The 15,684-nt window shown below is 49.2% G+C and overlaps 2 protein-coding genes across 2 annotated transcripts in view; both read right to left on the bottom strand.

Annotated features, from left to right (window-relative positions):
• Positions 1 to 65: 65 nt before the first annotated feature.
• The window catches only part of LOC116679008 (NLR family CARD domain-containing protein 3-like), a gene marked incomplete at its 5' end in the record, with an annotated part of 31,637 nt that continues 16,018 nt past the window's right edge, over positions 66 to 15,684 (bottom strand). Inside the window, 2 exons of the mRNA XM_032508755.1 lie at positions 66 to 108; positions 441 to 489. Of these exons, the coding sequence (XP_032364646.1) occupies positions 82 to 108; positions 441 to 489 (76 nt within the window). The remainder of the gene's footprint in view (positions 109 to 440; positions 490 to 15,684) is intronic.
• LOC116679005 (NLR family CARD domain-containing protein 3) lies at positions 760 to 15,032 on the bottom strand. The gene is made up of 9 exons (XM_032508753.1): positions 14,923 to 15,032; positions 13,108 to 13,196; positions 12,962 to 13,015; positions 12,330 to 12,455; positions 12,156 to 12,197; positions 11,953 to 11,982; positions 8,098 to 9,961; positions 993 to 1,164; positions 760 to 826 (listed from the first exon to the last, which is right to left on the bottom strand). Coding segments are annotated over exons 2-8 (2,238 nt in total). The 5' UTR covers positions 13,109 to 13,196; positions 14,923 to 15,032; the 3' UTR covers positions 760 to 826; positions 993 to 1,043.

Genomic DNA, 15,684 nt, shown 5'->3' with positions numbered 1-15,684 from the left:
TTACAGTGTGGACTCTCCAGTCCAGCAGAGAGCAGCTCCACTCCTGAATCTGCAGGTTGTTGTTACTCAGGTCCAGCTCTCTCAGACTAGAGGACTCTGAGCTGAGAACTGGGGACAGATCTTCAAATTATCTCTGACAGGTTACAGCCACTCAGCCTGAAAATATGTGCAGAACATATTGAAAACATTTCTATGTACATTTAATATAGCTTACCCTTATATTTAGGTATGCATTACTTTAATTGAAGAGAAATGGAGAACTCACTAATGACAACTGACATGTGACAATCTGATTAATCTTTTACAGGTTTTTATTCCTACCTGAGTGCCTCCAGTTTACAGTGTGGACCCTGCAGTCCAACAGAGAGCACTCATTCCTGATTCCTGCAGGTTGTTGTTACTCAGGTCCAGCTCTCTCAGACTAGGACTCTGAGCTGGAACTGAGGACAGATCTTCACAACTTCTCTCTGACAGGTTACAGCCACCAGCCTGAAATATGTGCAGAACACGTGTGTAAGATTTCTATATTTATTAATATAACTTGCCCTTATATTTAAGAATGCATTACTTTAATGAAAGAGAAGTGAGTAATAACTAAAGAAAACTGACATATGACAGATCTGATTAATCTTTTACAGGTTTATTATTCCTGACCTGAGTGTCTCCAGTTTACAGTGTGGACTCTCCAGTCCCAGCAGAGAGCAGCTCCACTCCTGAATCCTGCAGGTTGTTGTACTCAGGTCCGCTCTCCAACCAGAGGACTCTGAGCTGAGAACTGAGGACAGATCTTCCACAACTTCTCTCTGACAGGTTACAGACACTCAGCCTGAAGATGTATGCAGAACATATGTGAAAAACTTTCTATATTTATTAATATAGCTTTACCCTATATTTAGGTATGCACTACTTTAATGAAGAGAAATGTTGAGCTCACTGAAGACAACTGACATGTGACAGATCTGATTAATCTTTTACAGGTTTATCATCCTGACCTGAGATCTCCAGTTTGCAGTGTGGACCTCTTCCAGTCCAACAGAGCAGCTTCACTCCTGAATCCTGCAGGTTGTTGTACTCAGGTCCAGCTCTCTCAGACTAGAGGACTCTGAGCTGAAGAACTGAGGACAGATCTTCACAACTTCTCTTTGACAGGTTACAGCCCTCAGCCTGAAGAAGATTTTGTAATAAAGCAACAATTATTGACAGAGAATTCATTTAGAAATTCAGTCTTTTTATCTCATATTTCTCTGTATAGTGTCTTAAATTATTATAACTTTCATGCTTATTATATATTCATATCTTGCTTGTCATATATTCTTACATGCTTATATATTTTTATAATCTTATATGCACATTTAGCAACTGTTTTTCTTTAGTTGCTGCTGTTTCAGAAGTTGTAGATGTCTCACCGTTGTATCCACAGAGGGTAGCAAGTGTCTTAGATTCGAGGTCGGTCAAGTACACGTCGCCTAGCGACCTGCACTGTGCCCTGGTTTGTAGCGTAGGCATAAACCAAACAACAGATGTTCCCCTTCGAGGGGAACATCGAACTGCGTCGGTTACGAACTATGGGAACGCCTTTAGCATGACAGGGCTGAATGCAAATGAAAACTACTCCAATCCTATTGGTCCTAGTGAGCGGTAGCATGTGACGGCATAACTTTAGGGCATATAAGCACACCGGCACATAGCTCATTAGCTTTTTTCTATTCAGCAGGCACGTTGGTTGATGTTGGTTTTGAATAAGCTCCTGTATCCTACTCACCTGGAATAATGTCCGAGCGCTTGTACCGTTTCCGGAGATGTGTGTCTCCCTGCCCGCGTTTCATCACGGTAGGCGATTCTCACGAACTGTGTGTGCTTGTTGGGCCTGTCGCACGCCACGGCAGCTTGAGGGGGCTGTTTGTGACCATTGCGAGGCCCTGCCCATGCGGGTACTGAGGTCCCGCGTGGCCCTCTTTTCCAGTGACGGACAGATACGCTCTCCCCGTGGCTCGCCCCGCGCTCGCTGAGGCGGCACGTCGGGTCCGGTCATGGGGTTCGCAGCAGGATCTGTTGGGGGTTCCGAGACGCTGAGGCCCTTTCTCGTCCTTCGTCTGCCGATTCCGACTCCCCTGGTCGTTACTCGGCTTCTTCTGTCGGGACGCAGGCTGAGAGGCGGTCCACGCTCTGGCTCTGAGGAGCCGGCTGTGCTTGGCGCCATGGAAGAGTTGAGGACTTCCGGGTGTCGGACCGACGTCATCAGAAGAGCGCCGCGCCGGACTATGATGAGCTGTTGGATGTGGTGACTCGGCCGTGGCAAAACTCGGACTGGATTGGCCACAGGCTGTGAGGGAGCTTAACGCTGGTGGCAGGCTGGATGATCGCTTCCTGCGGAGCCACTCCGTGCCCCCGCGCCGATCCATGCCGTTTTTTCCGGATTTACACAGTGAATTGTGTAGATCATGGGATAAACCTTATTCTGCCCGGCTTTTCTACTCCCCAGCTGCTGGAGTTGGCAATGGGCAGGTATTAAGGACTGCGGCTACGGGACGATGCCGCGGGTTGAAGACTCTCTTGCTAGTTACCTCTCTCCCCAGCTGACGTCGTCTTTTGGCAAGCCGGCGCTGCCGACGGGTCCGTGTCGGGTGACTTCCTCGCTGTGGGGAAGGCGTATATGGCGGCAGGCCAGGCTGGTGCGTGCTTGCACACCATGGCGGTTTTGCAGCCTACCAGGCGGACCTGCTGCTGGAGATGGACGAGAGAGGAGGCCCCTCTGAGGAGGAGTGGCGGAGCTACGCCGGGCCACGGATCTTTCGCTTCGTGCCACCAAGGCTACGGCCCGGGCTGTGGGTCGCTCCATGTCTGTGTTGGTGGCCACGGAGAGACACCTTTGGCTGAACCTTTCGGACATCAGGCAGAAGGACAGAGAATTCCTTCTGGATGCGCCGGTTTCTACTACGGGCCTGTTTGGGGAGGCGGTGAACTCTGTCGTCGACAGGTTCGCCATGTGAGGTCCCAGGGGGAGGCATTCCAGCAGTTTTTTCCCTCGCCGGACTGGATCCCGCTCTGCTGGGTCGGCTGGCCCTTCTCAGCCCTACCAGCTCCCACCGCCGGCGCCAGAGACAGAGTGTCGCTTCTCGCGGTCCCCCTCGAGTGGCTTGGGACGCTGGGCAACGCTCCCGCCCCCCCCACCCCGCGCACCCCCCCCCGGCAGGTCGGACCTGAGGGCCGTCATCCGGTCTCGGAGGGGAAGGCGAGGCGGTCCTGACTGTGTGTTGGCCCCCGGAGGCCGACTGAGGTCCCCTCCAGCGGCTCGGTTCCCTAGCCGCCGCCGGGCCTTCTCCGCTCTGCCTTCCCCGAGGGGTGGCAGTGGCCGGAGGTTCGGCTCCTGGACTACAGGTCGTCGGCGGGTTCTTCCTGGCAGCCCGCTTCAGGGGCTCTTCCGCGATCGGCACGTCGCACTGGCCACCAGCCCCGAGGGGTTGGTTCCGCTGGCGGATTTTGCAGACGCTTGGCGCGGTTTGGTGAAATGTCCCCATGGGTTCTGCGCACCGTCGTCGAAGGGTACAGGCTGCAGTTCCGGGTCCGCCCCCGGCTTCTCTGGGGTGGTCCGGACTGTGGTGCGCCCGGACCAAGGCCTGGTGCTGGGACTGGAAGTGCGCTCGCTGCTGGAGAAGGGGGCCGTGGAGCTCGTTCCCCCGCAGGACAGCGGGTCCGGATTCTACAGCCGGTATTTCCTGGTTCCCAGAAGGACGGGGGTCTGCGCCCTATTCTGGATCTGCGGGTTCTAAACCGGTCTCTGAGGAGATACAGGTTCAAGATGCTCACCATCCCCGCCATCGTGTGTCACATCCGGTCCGAGGACTGGTTTGTCACCGTGGATCTGAGGGACGCTTACTTCCACATCTCCATTCGTCCTTCCCACAGGAAGTTCCTGAGGTTCGCCTTCGGGGCGTGGCGTACCAGTATCGGGTTCTTCCCTTCGGCCTGGCACTCTCCCCTCGCACTTTCACCAAGTGTATGGATGCGGCGCTGGCCCCTCTGCGGCTCCAGGGCATCCGGGTCCTCAATTACATCGACGACTGGCTTATCCTGGCTCAGTCTCGGAGTTGGCGGTTCGGCATCGAGATGTCGTCCTTGCTCATCTTCTTCGTTTAGGGCTGAGGCTCAACGAGGGGAAGAGTGTGCTAGCACCCGCCCAAAGGACTGTCTTCTTAGGGGTGGTGTGGGACTCGTTGACAATGCTGGCACGTCTGTCTCCGCTCGTGTCGAGTCCCTTCTGGCCGCGGTGAAGGGTGTGAGGCTGGGCCACGCCATCACAGTGAAACACTTCCAGAGGGTGTTGGGCCTCATGGCGGCTGCTTCCAGCGTGATACCTTCTGGTCTTCTGCACATGAGGCCCTGCAGTGGTGGCTGAAGTCCAAGGGGTTCTCCCCGAGGGGGAACCCATTCCGCCTGATACGGGTTGCGCACAAATGTCTTCGTGCCCTGTCGGTGTGGAAGAAGCCTTGGTTCCTGTCCCAAGGACCCGCGCTGGGGGCTCCCTGTCGCCGTGTAATCGTTTCAACAGACGCTTCCCTCACCGGTGGGCGCGGTCATGGACGACCGCTCGGCGAAGGGTGTTTGGCAGGAGCGTCACTCGTCATGGCACATCAATTGCCTCGAGATGCTGGCCGTGTTCCGAGCTCTGCGGAGCTTCCTGCCTGCACTCCTGGGTCATCACGTGCTGGTCAGGTCCGACAATACAGCTGTGGTGGCCTATCTGAATCACCAGGGGGGTCTGCGCTCGCGCCCTCTCTGCAGACTGGCGCATCTGATCCTCCTGTGGTCCCAGCGGAGACTGCTCTCTCTCAGGGCGATGTTTATCCCTGGGCTTCAGAATCAGGGTGCGGACCTGCTGTCGAGACAGGGGCTGAGGCCCGGGGAATGGCGGCTCCACCCCGAGGTGGTGGAGTCCTTGTGCGCAACGTTCGGACCTATAGACGTGGACTTGTTTGCGTCTCAGGAGTCTACGCACTGTCCTCTGTGGTTCTCCCTGACGCCGCCGGCCCCGCTAGGGCTGGACGCCATGGTGCGGGAGTGGCCGAGGCTGCGTCTGTACGCTTTTCCCCCAGTCGCCCTGCTCCCGGGGATCCTGGAGAGGGTCCGTCGGGAGGGCATCTGCCTGCTTCTGGTAGCTCCATTCTGGCCGACCCGGGTGTGGTTCTCGGACCTGATGGCGCTCCTGGACGGTCTGCCGTGGCGCGTCCTCTGAGGAGGGACCTGCTATCCCAGGACGGGGGCCGGGTTCTTCACCCTTGCCCCGCCCTGTGGCGGCTGTGGGTCTGGCCCTTGAGGGGGCCCAGTACCTGGAGGCGGGCCTGACGGAAGGAGCGGTCGAGACTCTCCTCAGCTCCTGGGCCCCGTCTACACGGAGGATGTATGGCCTGAAGTGGAACGTCTTCTCTGCCTGGTGCAGTGGACGCATGCTGGACCCAGTTACCTGCCCGGTGGTTCAGGTGCTGGAGTTTCTGCGGGACCGCTTCTCTGCGGGCCTTTCCCCATCCACCCTCAAGGTTTACGTGGCAGCCATTTCGGCTTTCCACGCCCCTTCGGGGGATGGGTCTCTGGGGAGACTTCCCTTGGTCGTGCGGTTTCTCCGTGGGACCCGGAGGATGAGACCTGCGACTCGCCCTAGGATTCCCACCTGGGATCTGGCGGTGGTTCTCGAGGCTTTGGCTGAGGCCCCCTTCGAGCCCGTGGAGTCGGCTGAGGCCAAGTACCTGACCCTGAAGATGGCCTTCCTCCTTGCTATCACTTCTCTGAGGAGGGTGGGGGACCTCCAGGCTCTTTCGGTTGTTCCCCGGTGCCTGGAGTTTGCCCGGGTAATGTGAGGGCCATCCTGCACCCATTCCGGGCTACGTTCCCAAGGTGCAGTCCTCTGTTGCAGGGCCCATTGTACTGCAGGCGTTTCATCCTCCGCCTCATGTGACGGCGGTGGACGGGAGGCTCCATTTGCTCTGCCCTGTCAGAGCGCTGAGCGTCTTCGCTCTGAGGTCCTCCCGGTGGAGGAAGACGGACCAGTTGCTGGTGTGTTTCGGGTCCCCCAAGGCTGGGTTCCCCGCTTCCAAACATACTATCAGCAACTGGATTGTTCAGACTATCTCCCTGGCCTATCAGGTGCGCGGTTTGCCTTCACCTATGGCTGTACGGGCTCACTCCACGAGGGGCATGGCGGCCTCTACGGCTCTCCTCTCTGGGGCGTCTCTTCAGGGGGTTTGTGATGCAGCTGGCTGGGCCACTCCTCACACCTTCTTCAGGTTTTATAGTCTGGACCTTCCCTCCGCTCCTGGCACCCGGGTGCTCTCCTCCTAGTCGTGCCCAAGGGTTGCTTGCACGCTGGGCAGGCGGGGTTCGGCGCGGGTTAGTGGGTATCTCGTTCCCATAGTGTCGTAACCGACGCAGTTCGAGTTCCCCTCGAAGGGGAACGTCTCGGGTTACGTATGTAACCCTTGTTCCCCGAGATAGGGGAACGAGACACTGCGTCGTTCACCGCACCTCGCCCCGCCTGGAGTGCCATGCTTCATAAAAAGAGCTAATGAGCTATGTGCCGGTGTGCTTATATGCCCCTAAAGGTTATGCCGTCACATGCTACCGTTCTCACTAGGACCAATAGGATTGGAGTAGTTTTCATTTGCATTCAGCCCTGTCATGCCTAAAGGCGTTCCCATAGTGTCGTAACCGACGCAGTGTCTCGTTCCCCTATCTCGGGGAACAAGGGTTACATACGTAACCCGAGACGTTCTCTTTGTATCAACAACTGTGAAACTTTGTGTAAAAAAACGACTGGCTACAGAGAAATAGTTGAAGTTCCCGAGAGTGATGCTGGAGATAGGTTGCTCTCTTCGCAGGTTCTTCCCTCTTGCAATTGTCTATCAAACTGCTCATTTGCCGTCTGAGTCTCTTTTCTTGCTTGACCGTGTTTATTTAGTAAAAAAAGTGTCCTGAACCTGACAATTATGTTGTTTCTGTCACAAATAATGTAAACCATCAAATTTCTAAGGTTGTCCTTACTGGGGTAATGATTTCATCCAATCAAATTCAAATTTGGTCTGTGTCATCTAAAGACCTCAACGATGAAAAGACATAAAAAAGCATCAAGTTGGTTTGGCGTGGCGGGAATTATGAGCATTTATCAATGAACAAAGAAGTTATTGTAAGATCAATTATGCGTGAAATGTCCCACAATCAACAAGAGTCCAGACCTGAGGACATCTAGGCTTTAGCCACACCCCCTTTCACAGCTAAAGAACTCTATGACATAAAGTCTTTGGATGAGATATTTGGCCTGCCCTCTATGATTTAGCCACGCCCCTTTTTAATAACTATCAAACCGTTTAATGTAGACTATTGAGTGAGGTATCATTGAACTCAGCAGATAGTTATATTTTCATTGGTGATGATTTGCAGTGTCCGAGAGCCGTGCACGTAACCCCGACATGCAAGGAGGTGCAAGGGCCCAGCAAACTCTGACTGCAGCTTTAATATTGTGTATATTACTGGAATCAGATCGTTATTAATGGACTAGAAAAAAGTTGGATCCCAATCATTCACACAAATGAATTAAAGCCTTAAATGAACTACAAAATGCCAGATATTTATTAATTTTGCTGAAGTAATCAGCGGGGATAAAATAAAACTGAAAAACTATTTGCAGGTTTTTCAATTGATTAATCAATGTGTTGACTGACTCTAAAGATTATCAGTTGACTGAACCCTCCTGTTGTCCTCCTTTAAAAATGTCTATATCTGAAATATGGGTTTCCTTTTTACCAAATTACCACAAAAAGTGGATTGGATTCCTTACAACGCTCTCTACAAATACAACTGACCACTTTCATCACTATCATTCTATATAAAGGAGGGTTATTGAGCATGACTTCCAAAAAGTAGTAAAACTAGTAAGGTGGTGGTAGTGAAAACTTAAAAAGGGACAAAAATGTCAAGTCTTTGTCAGGTTTTGACCTGAGTGGAAAACACAAGGGTTAAACACACACAACACAAGGGTTAAATATTCATTAGTTGAGAACAACCCTACACATCCCATCCAGTTAGTATCTGCAGTTATCTGATACTTACAGAGCTTTTTTGGAGGCTTTGACCACTGGCAGCAGCCTCAGAAGAGCCTCCTCTGAAGCAGAGTATTTCTTCAGGTCAAACACGTCCAGATCGTTTCCTGATGACAGTAAGATGAAGACCAGAGCTGACCACTGAGCAGGAGACAGTTTATCTGTGGAGAGACTTCCTGAACTCAGGGCCCGTTGGATCTGCTCCACTAGAGAACCATCATTCAGTTCATTCAGACAGTGGAACAGATTGATGCTTCTCTCTGCAGACAGATTCTCACTGATCTTCATCTTGATGTACTCCACTGTATCCTGATTGGTCTCTGGGCTAGTTCCTGTCTGTTTCAGCAGGTCTTCCAGAACAATCTGATTAGACTCTAGTGAAAGACCCAGGAGGAAGCGGAGGAACAGGTCCAGGTGTCCGTTTGGACTCTGTAAGGCCTTGTCAATAGCAAACCTGTGGACCTTAAACATCACCGATTTTTTGCTGAAAACCGTTTGCATTTGTTGACCCAGACTTTGCCCAAACATCACGTTCTTGTTTCTGTTAATGACTGCCCTCTCTACATGGAGAGCAGCCAGAAACTCCTGAACACTCAGATGGATGAAGCTAAACATCTTTTTTTTATCCTTCTTCTTCCCACGTTGCTCTTTGAAGATCTCTGTGAACACTCCTGAACACACCGAGGCTCCACTGACGTCAATGCCACTCTCTTTGAGATCTTTCTCATAGAAGATCAGGTTGCCCTTTTCCAACTGATGGTAAGCCAGTTTTGCTAATGACTTAATACACTGAATGCACTCTTCTGGGTCAAACTTCTCTTTTGTCTGATGAATCTGATACACCAGGAATTCTGCGTACATCTCAGTCAAGGTTTTGGGCAGCTCTCCTCCCTCTCTGGTCTTCATCACCTCCTCCAGAACTGTAGCAGTGATCCAGCAGAAGACTGGGATGTGGCACATGATGTGGAGGCTCCGTGATGTCTTGATGTGGGAGATGATTCTGTCGGCCCGCTCCTGATCTGTGAATCTCTTTCTAAAGTACTCCTCCTTCTGTTGGTCAGTGAACCCTCTGACCTCTGTCACCATGTCTACAAAATCAGAATGGATCTGATTGGCTGCTGCAGGTCGTGTGGTTATCCAGATGCGAGCAGAGGGAAGCAGTTTCTTCGTGATGAGGTTCGTCAGCAGCTCGTCCACTGAGGTCGACGCTGTCACATCAATTTTAACTGCCCTGTTTTTATTGGTGGAGCAGTCCAGATCAAGGCGGCTCTCATCCAGTCCGTCCAGAACAAACAGAAGTTTGAATTCACTCCTGTCAAAGTTGGTGTTTCCTGATGACTGCAGAGCTGTAAAGATGGAATTGAGAGCTTCTTCTTTGATGTCTCTGGTCCCCCAGATACATTCATGAATGAGCTCTGCCAAACACCACTTGTCCTCCTTCTTTAAATTCAGCTGGCGGAAGGTGAAAGGGAAAATGAGATGAACATCTTGATTGGTTTCTCCTTTACACCAGTCCAACACAAACTTGTTCACAAGAAAGGTTTTTCCAATTCCTGCGATTCCATTGGTCAGGACTGTCCTTATGGCTTTGTCTTCTATAGAGGGGTGTTTGAACATGTCACAAGGTGTAATGGTTGTCTCTGTATCGGCTGGCTTCACAGCTTCAAGCTGCATGACCTCATGCTGTGTGTTGATGTGGACGTCACCAGTAGCTCTGATGTACAGATGTGTGTAGATGTCATCCAGAGGTCGGCCATCTTTGTTCTGGGTCCACCCCTCCTGAGCACACCCAAACTCATCCTGGAGGTTTGGCTGGAGCTGTTGTTGGTAATATGAGATGTGTCGTGGTGGCTTTGGTACTGGAACAATCCCGTCTGCATTGAAATCAAAAATAACAAATATGAAGTATGATGATGTTTGTCTCCAGATGCAGTCTCCGTACACAAATACTCTAATAGTAAAGAATTGGCTGTTATTTCCCCTCTACACTGTTCACTACGGCAGAAGGTTCTCCCCGGTGAGTGCAGGTTAGCACATGCACAGTTATGTAGATGGTGTAGTATATGGCGGACACGTGTGTTTTAGCTAGCTGTGCACTCAATAAAAGTTTTAACTAAGGAAACATCGTGTTTATTAGGAGTAACATTTGTAGCAAAGGATGGTTGTAAGATGGCAGCTAGTTATAGAGTTCCACCGAAGTTTGATGAAGCCAGACCATATGAGTGTTGGAAAAATGAAGTCAGAATCTGGACGAAGTTTACCGACCTCGACGAGACGAAACAAGCCCTTGCTGTTGCCTTGGGACTTGAGGGGAGAGCTCATGAAACAGCGATGGAAATACCCGCTGAAGATTTGGACAGTGAAGACGATATGGAATCGTTGTTAGCTAAACTGGACGACGTGTTCTTAAAGGATGAAAAGGACCGCGCATATAAAGCCTATTCTTATTTGGATGGCATTACAAAAGATAGTTCCGTTTCTATGATGGACTACATAATTGATTTCGAACAGCGATAAGTATAACATGACGCTTCCTGATGCTATACTGGCTTTTAAGCTGTTAGACACGGCCTGTCTCAACAAAAAGACAAGCAGCAGACACTGACGGCTTGCACGGAGTTGAAGTTCTCCTCCATGAAGTCGGCGCTAAAAAGGATCTTTGAAGGGAAAACACCAGGTTCATCAAACAGAATACAAATGAACCAGGACGTGGCGTTTTTCACAGAACAAAGACCACAAGGAAGAGGAAAACGGAACCTAACATGGCAAAGTGGACAACTAAGGCAGCCATTACCGGGGACTAATCCACTGGATAAGTCTGGTAAGAGATTCAGATGTGCTATTGGCCAATGCACGTTTCATTGGGCTAAAGAATGTCCTCACAAGAAAACTGAACAAGTAAGAAGAACGGAAGATGCGAATGTAGAGGAATGTAACATCACATTGTTTCCAAAGGCCTCCATGTCAGATGCTGAGATATTTATGACTGAATCATTGGGATCTGCGGTACTGCCTGTACCCGTACGGTGTGTGGGGAGAAATGGCTGGAAAGCTATCGATGACCTCACCCAAGATCAAGTGAACAGATCAATGCAAACAGAAACTCCCAGTTGCAGACCATTTCAGTTCAGAGATGGCAATCTGGTGTATTCCACATTAAATGTTAAACTACCAGCTAAAATAGGACTAACAAAATGCCAAGTCACCTGGATGCCCTCAGTCGAACCAATCACCTTTCATTAAGGCAGCTCTAAGGACCTCCTCCTCGGTTCTGCTTTTAGCTCAGCCGGACTGGGAACTGAACGGTGACCTGGGGAACCGACTCCATTTTCCAGTAAATGTTGCTGTCACACCTCGAGGCAAGACATGGCGCTGCTCTCCAAAGCCTCAAAGCTTTGTAGTTCTCTTAGAAACTCTAGTATCTTGGGAAGAATGCAGCAAGGAGTCTCCCAAGATGAAAAGAGGCAACTCCACCCAGCAGGTGGAGCGGTGCCGAGAGAGAGGTGGAGCCCATGATGCCCAGAGGAACTTGAGGAAGCTGTTAAGATGCTGGTCTCTACCCAACACTCAGTTTATGGCTGATCCTCTGTTAGCTTTACCCAGAATGCCATGCTGGTGTGCTGACAGCAACCTGCTCCAAATGGCTTCATTGGTCCCAGTTTGTATTTCTAGAAAACCACTTTACTTCCAGAATAAAACCTGGTGGTTTGGTGTCATTGGAAATGCTCACAGCACATCTGATGGGGCTTCAGAAAATATTCATAATTAAAACAGACTTATTGACAAGATTCTCTCTCTCTCTCACACACACACACACACACACACACACACACACACACAAATAACTAATCTTTTGCTAATGTACCTTCAGTTTCTTCAACACCACTGGCATCCACTGAAACAGAAATTATGAAATTATTATCATCCAGTTTTTATTTGATTGATCCGATTCACATTAAAATGCACACACACACACACACACACACACACACACACACACACACACACACACACACACACACACACACACACACACACACACACACACACACACACACACACACACACCTTCTGTTTCTTTGGTCCCATCCGTCCTGTCAGGAGACGAGACTGGAACACAAACATGTAACAGCTCTTGAGAAATGCTAAATGATTGAAGCATTTGGTTAAATCCAGTTGAACATGAACATAGTTCAACATTAATAAGGCTTTATTACATTAGGACTTCAGAGGAGAACTTACGGTACGTGTTGCTGACAGTAATCGTTACATTCCCCCCCACTTGAACATCTGTAAGGTGAGGTGAGCAGACGACCCCTCCATCCTGGGCGCTGACTGCTGGGCTTCCTGCCCCCCTCCGAGTTTCAGCTGGTTGACAAGAGACAAAACCATCAGGAAGCAGACCTCCTGACCTGCTAGAAGGGTTCAGATCCTCTTTGGTGGTAGAGCTGATTTAGCAAAGAGCTGAAGGATCTCCAACTAATAAAGCTTGGTCCAGGGTTCTGCAGTTAGACCCAGTCTCATTTAAGACTTTTAAAGACTTTATCAAAACTATTTAAGACCTATATCTGTTATGGTTTGGGTGTTCTGTCTCGTCTTATTGTGGTAGTCTGATTTCCTGTCTTAATTTCTTCTGTCATGTCTTGTGATCGTGTTATTTTTGGTAATAAAAAAAGAAACCCTGATGGTAGAAATGGGATGGACTTCAGATGCTTGGCACAGCACATCTGATCAACATTAAGAACATATTTACATCTTTAAAAGGAGTAAAAGAAGCATTTAAGGCAGTTATTTAACACACACACACACACACACACGCACACACTCTCACACACACACACACACACACACACTAATACTGAGTTGTAAAGTACCTCCAGTGTGAGGAGAGGACGCTCCTCTGGTCCCTGAAGTTTCTTCAACGTCCACTGAAACAGAACATCATGTGATCACTGCTGGTTTCTACTTGATTGATGAATTTATTATTTTATTACGGGACAGCTGGGACTGGGGGACTTACTGAGTCTCTGCAGGACGCTGTCCTCTAAACACTAAAGGTGGAACCATGGACACACAGCTGGGTTCAGGTTCAGGAGAGTCTGGTCTCTGCTACACACACACACACACACCACACGCACACACACACACACACACACACACACACCACACACACACACACACACACACACACATACACACACACCTCTGGCTGAATCCTATGTTTTCAATACTTCAATTTTTTTGGTGGCAATACTGTATCAATACACAAGTATGGAGCTGGTGTTATATATTATATATTATTTATTATGTATTTTAAATTATATATTAGTCCCACCGTGTCCTCCTCATGTCCCTTCTGTCCCCTCAACGAGACCATCATACACTGCTACCTGGACTGTCCCAGACTGAGGCCTCTTTTTAACATGTTGAGGACTGTTTCTGGACTGTGTGTGGGGGGGGGGGGGGGGGGTTACTGAGTCTGCGGACACTGTTGAATCTTATTGTGGGTCAGTCCAAACTACCGGTCTATAGAAGCAGAAAGAACCAGATGGACAACGTGTCCAAACTATCGGTCTATAGAAGCAGAAAGAACCAGGTGGACAACGTGTCCAAACTATCGATCTATAAAAGCAGAAAGAACCAGGTGGACAACGTGTCCAAACTATCGATCTATAGAAGCAGAAAGAACCAGGTGGACAACGTGTCCAAACTATCGGTCTATAGAAGCAGAAAGAACCAGGGGGACAACGTGTCCAAACTATCGATCTATAACAGCAGAAAGAACCAGGTGGACAACGTGTCCAAACTATTGATCTATAGAAGCAGAAAGAACCAGGTGGACAACGTGTCCAAACTATCGGTCTATAGAAGCAGAAAGAACCAGGGGGACAACGTGTCCAAACTATCGGTCTATAGAAGCAGAAAGAACCAGGGGGACAACGTGTCCAAACTATCGATCTATAGAAGCAGAAAGAACCAGGGGGACAACGTGTCCAAACTATCGATCTATAGAAGCAGAAAGAACCAGGGGGACAACGTGTCCAAACTATCGATCTATAACAGCAGAAAGATCCGTCTTCCACTCTGTGGTTCTGTGTTAGTGTTTGATATTAATATTTATTATTAATATTTATTATTAATATTTATTTTGTGCATTTGTGAAGCAACAACATGTTGGTGAAGATTTGGAGAACGTCTTATTTATTTGGTAAATAAATGTTTCTTAAAAATCAAAACAAATCTCTCTCTCCCCCCCTCTCTCTTTTCTCTCTCTCTCTCTCTCTCTCTCTCTCCTCTCTCTCTCTCTCTCTCTCTTCTTGTCTCTCCCTCTCTCTCTCTCTATGTCTCTCTCTCTATGTCTCTCTCTCTATGTCTCTCTCTCTCTCTCTCTCCTGTCTCTCTCTCTCTCTCTCTCCCTCTCCTCTCCCTCTCTCTCCTCTCTCTCTCTCTCTCTCTCTCTTTTTGTCTCTCCCTCCCTCTCTCTGACGTTGAATTTAAAATGAAAGATGTCGTAATAATTTCAAACTTCCTTTCACACATTGAACATTGAGTTGAATATAAATTATAATTAAAAGCAAAAAAAAGGCAGAACTAAAGGAAGAATGGCAGCTACTGATAATTATATATATATATATATAAATATATATAAATATATATAAATAAATATGTGTATGTATAATTATCATGGTGGGTAGGAGAAGAGGAAGTAGGAGAAGAGGAAGTAGGAGTTACACATCAGCTAACTGTCTTACACATTACACAAAAACTTAGTTTATTTTAGATTTAAAACATTCAGATACCCGGTATTAAACCAGTCCCCCCCCCCCCCCTTTACCAGGTATTCAGGACTCCAGCTCCTCTGGTCCCTCTGGGTCTCGAGCTGCTTTAGTCCACATTAGAGACCGGAACAGTCCGGGCCCGCCTCTCTAGACCGTCTACCGCCGCTGACGGGTCTGCTCTTCGGGTTCCTGGAGAGTGACGTCATAAGAACGGCTTCCTTTCAAAATAAAACAACCGCTCAGACAACAAATACCAAAATAAAAGCCCCTAGTTCCACTCCAGTAGAATAGAGTATTTCAATTCAATTCAGTTCAATTTTATTTATAGTATCAATTCATAACAAGAGTTATCTCAAGACACTTCACAGATAGACCACACTCCAGAATTAACAAGGACCCAACAGTTCTAGTTTCCTCCAGAGCAGCAACAGGGCCACAGTGGAGAGGAAAAACTTCCTTTTAGGCAGAAACCTCGGTCAGACCCAGACCCAGACCCAGACCCAGGCTCTTGGTAGGCGGTGTCTGACGGGCCGGTTGGGGTTAGAATGAAGAGTGGCAATAACAAAAATAGAAAAAATTAGTAGTTTGTAGCAGTTCTTTGTAGTAGTTCATGGCATAGCAGGACGCTGTGCGGCATTACAAGGCACAGCAGGACGTAGCAGGACGTAGCAGGACGTAGCAGGACGTAGCAGGACATAGCAGGACGTAGCAGGACGTAGCAGGACGTAGCAGGACGTAGCAGGACGTTGCAGGACGTAGCAGGGCACCGCAGTGTAGCAGTTGAACATGGCATCACAGAACGTGTAGCGGGACCATGG

Source organism: Etheostoma spectabile, unplaced genomic scaffold, assembly GCF_008692095.1.
Source record: "Etheostoma spectabile isolate EspeVRDwgs_2016 unplaced genomic scaffold, UIUC_Espe_1.0 scaffold00009138, whole genome shotgun sequence".
Classification (NCBI taxonomy): domain Eukaryota; kingdom Metazoa; phylum Chordata; class Actinopteri; order Perciformes; family Percidae; genus Etheostoma; species Etheostoma spectabile.
Note: the sequence above shows the minus strand (reverse complement) of the source record. Positions and strands in the feature narration are given on the sequence as shown.

Excerpts from the sequence above, each read along its gene's own strand:
- LOC116679005 (XM_032508753.1), bottom strand. Across the intron at positions 12,198-12,329 it reads TACTGTCAGCAACACGTACC|TCTCGTCTCCTGACAGGACG; the intron begins GTAAGTTCTCCT and ends TTTGTGTTCCAG. Across the intron at positions 11,983-12,155 it reads TGGGACCAAAGAAACAGAAG|TGGATGCCAGTGGTGTTGAA; the intron begins GTGTGTGTGTGT and ends TTTCTGTTTCAG.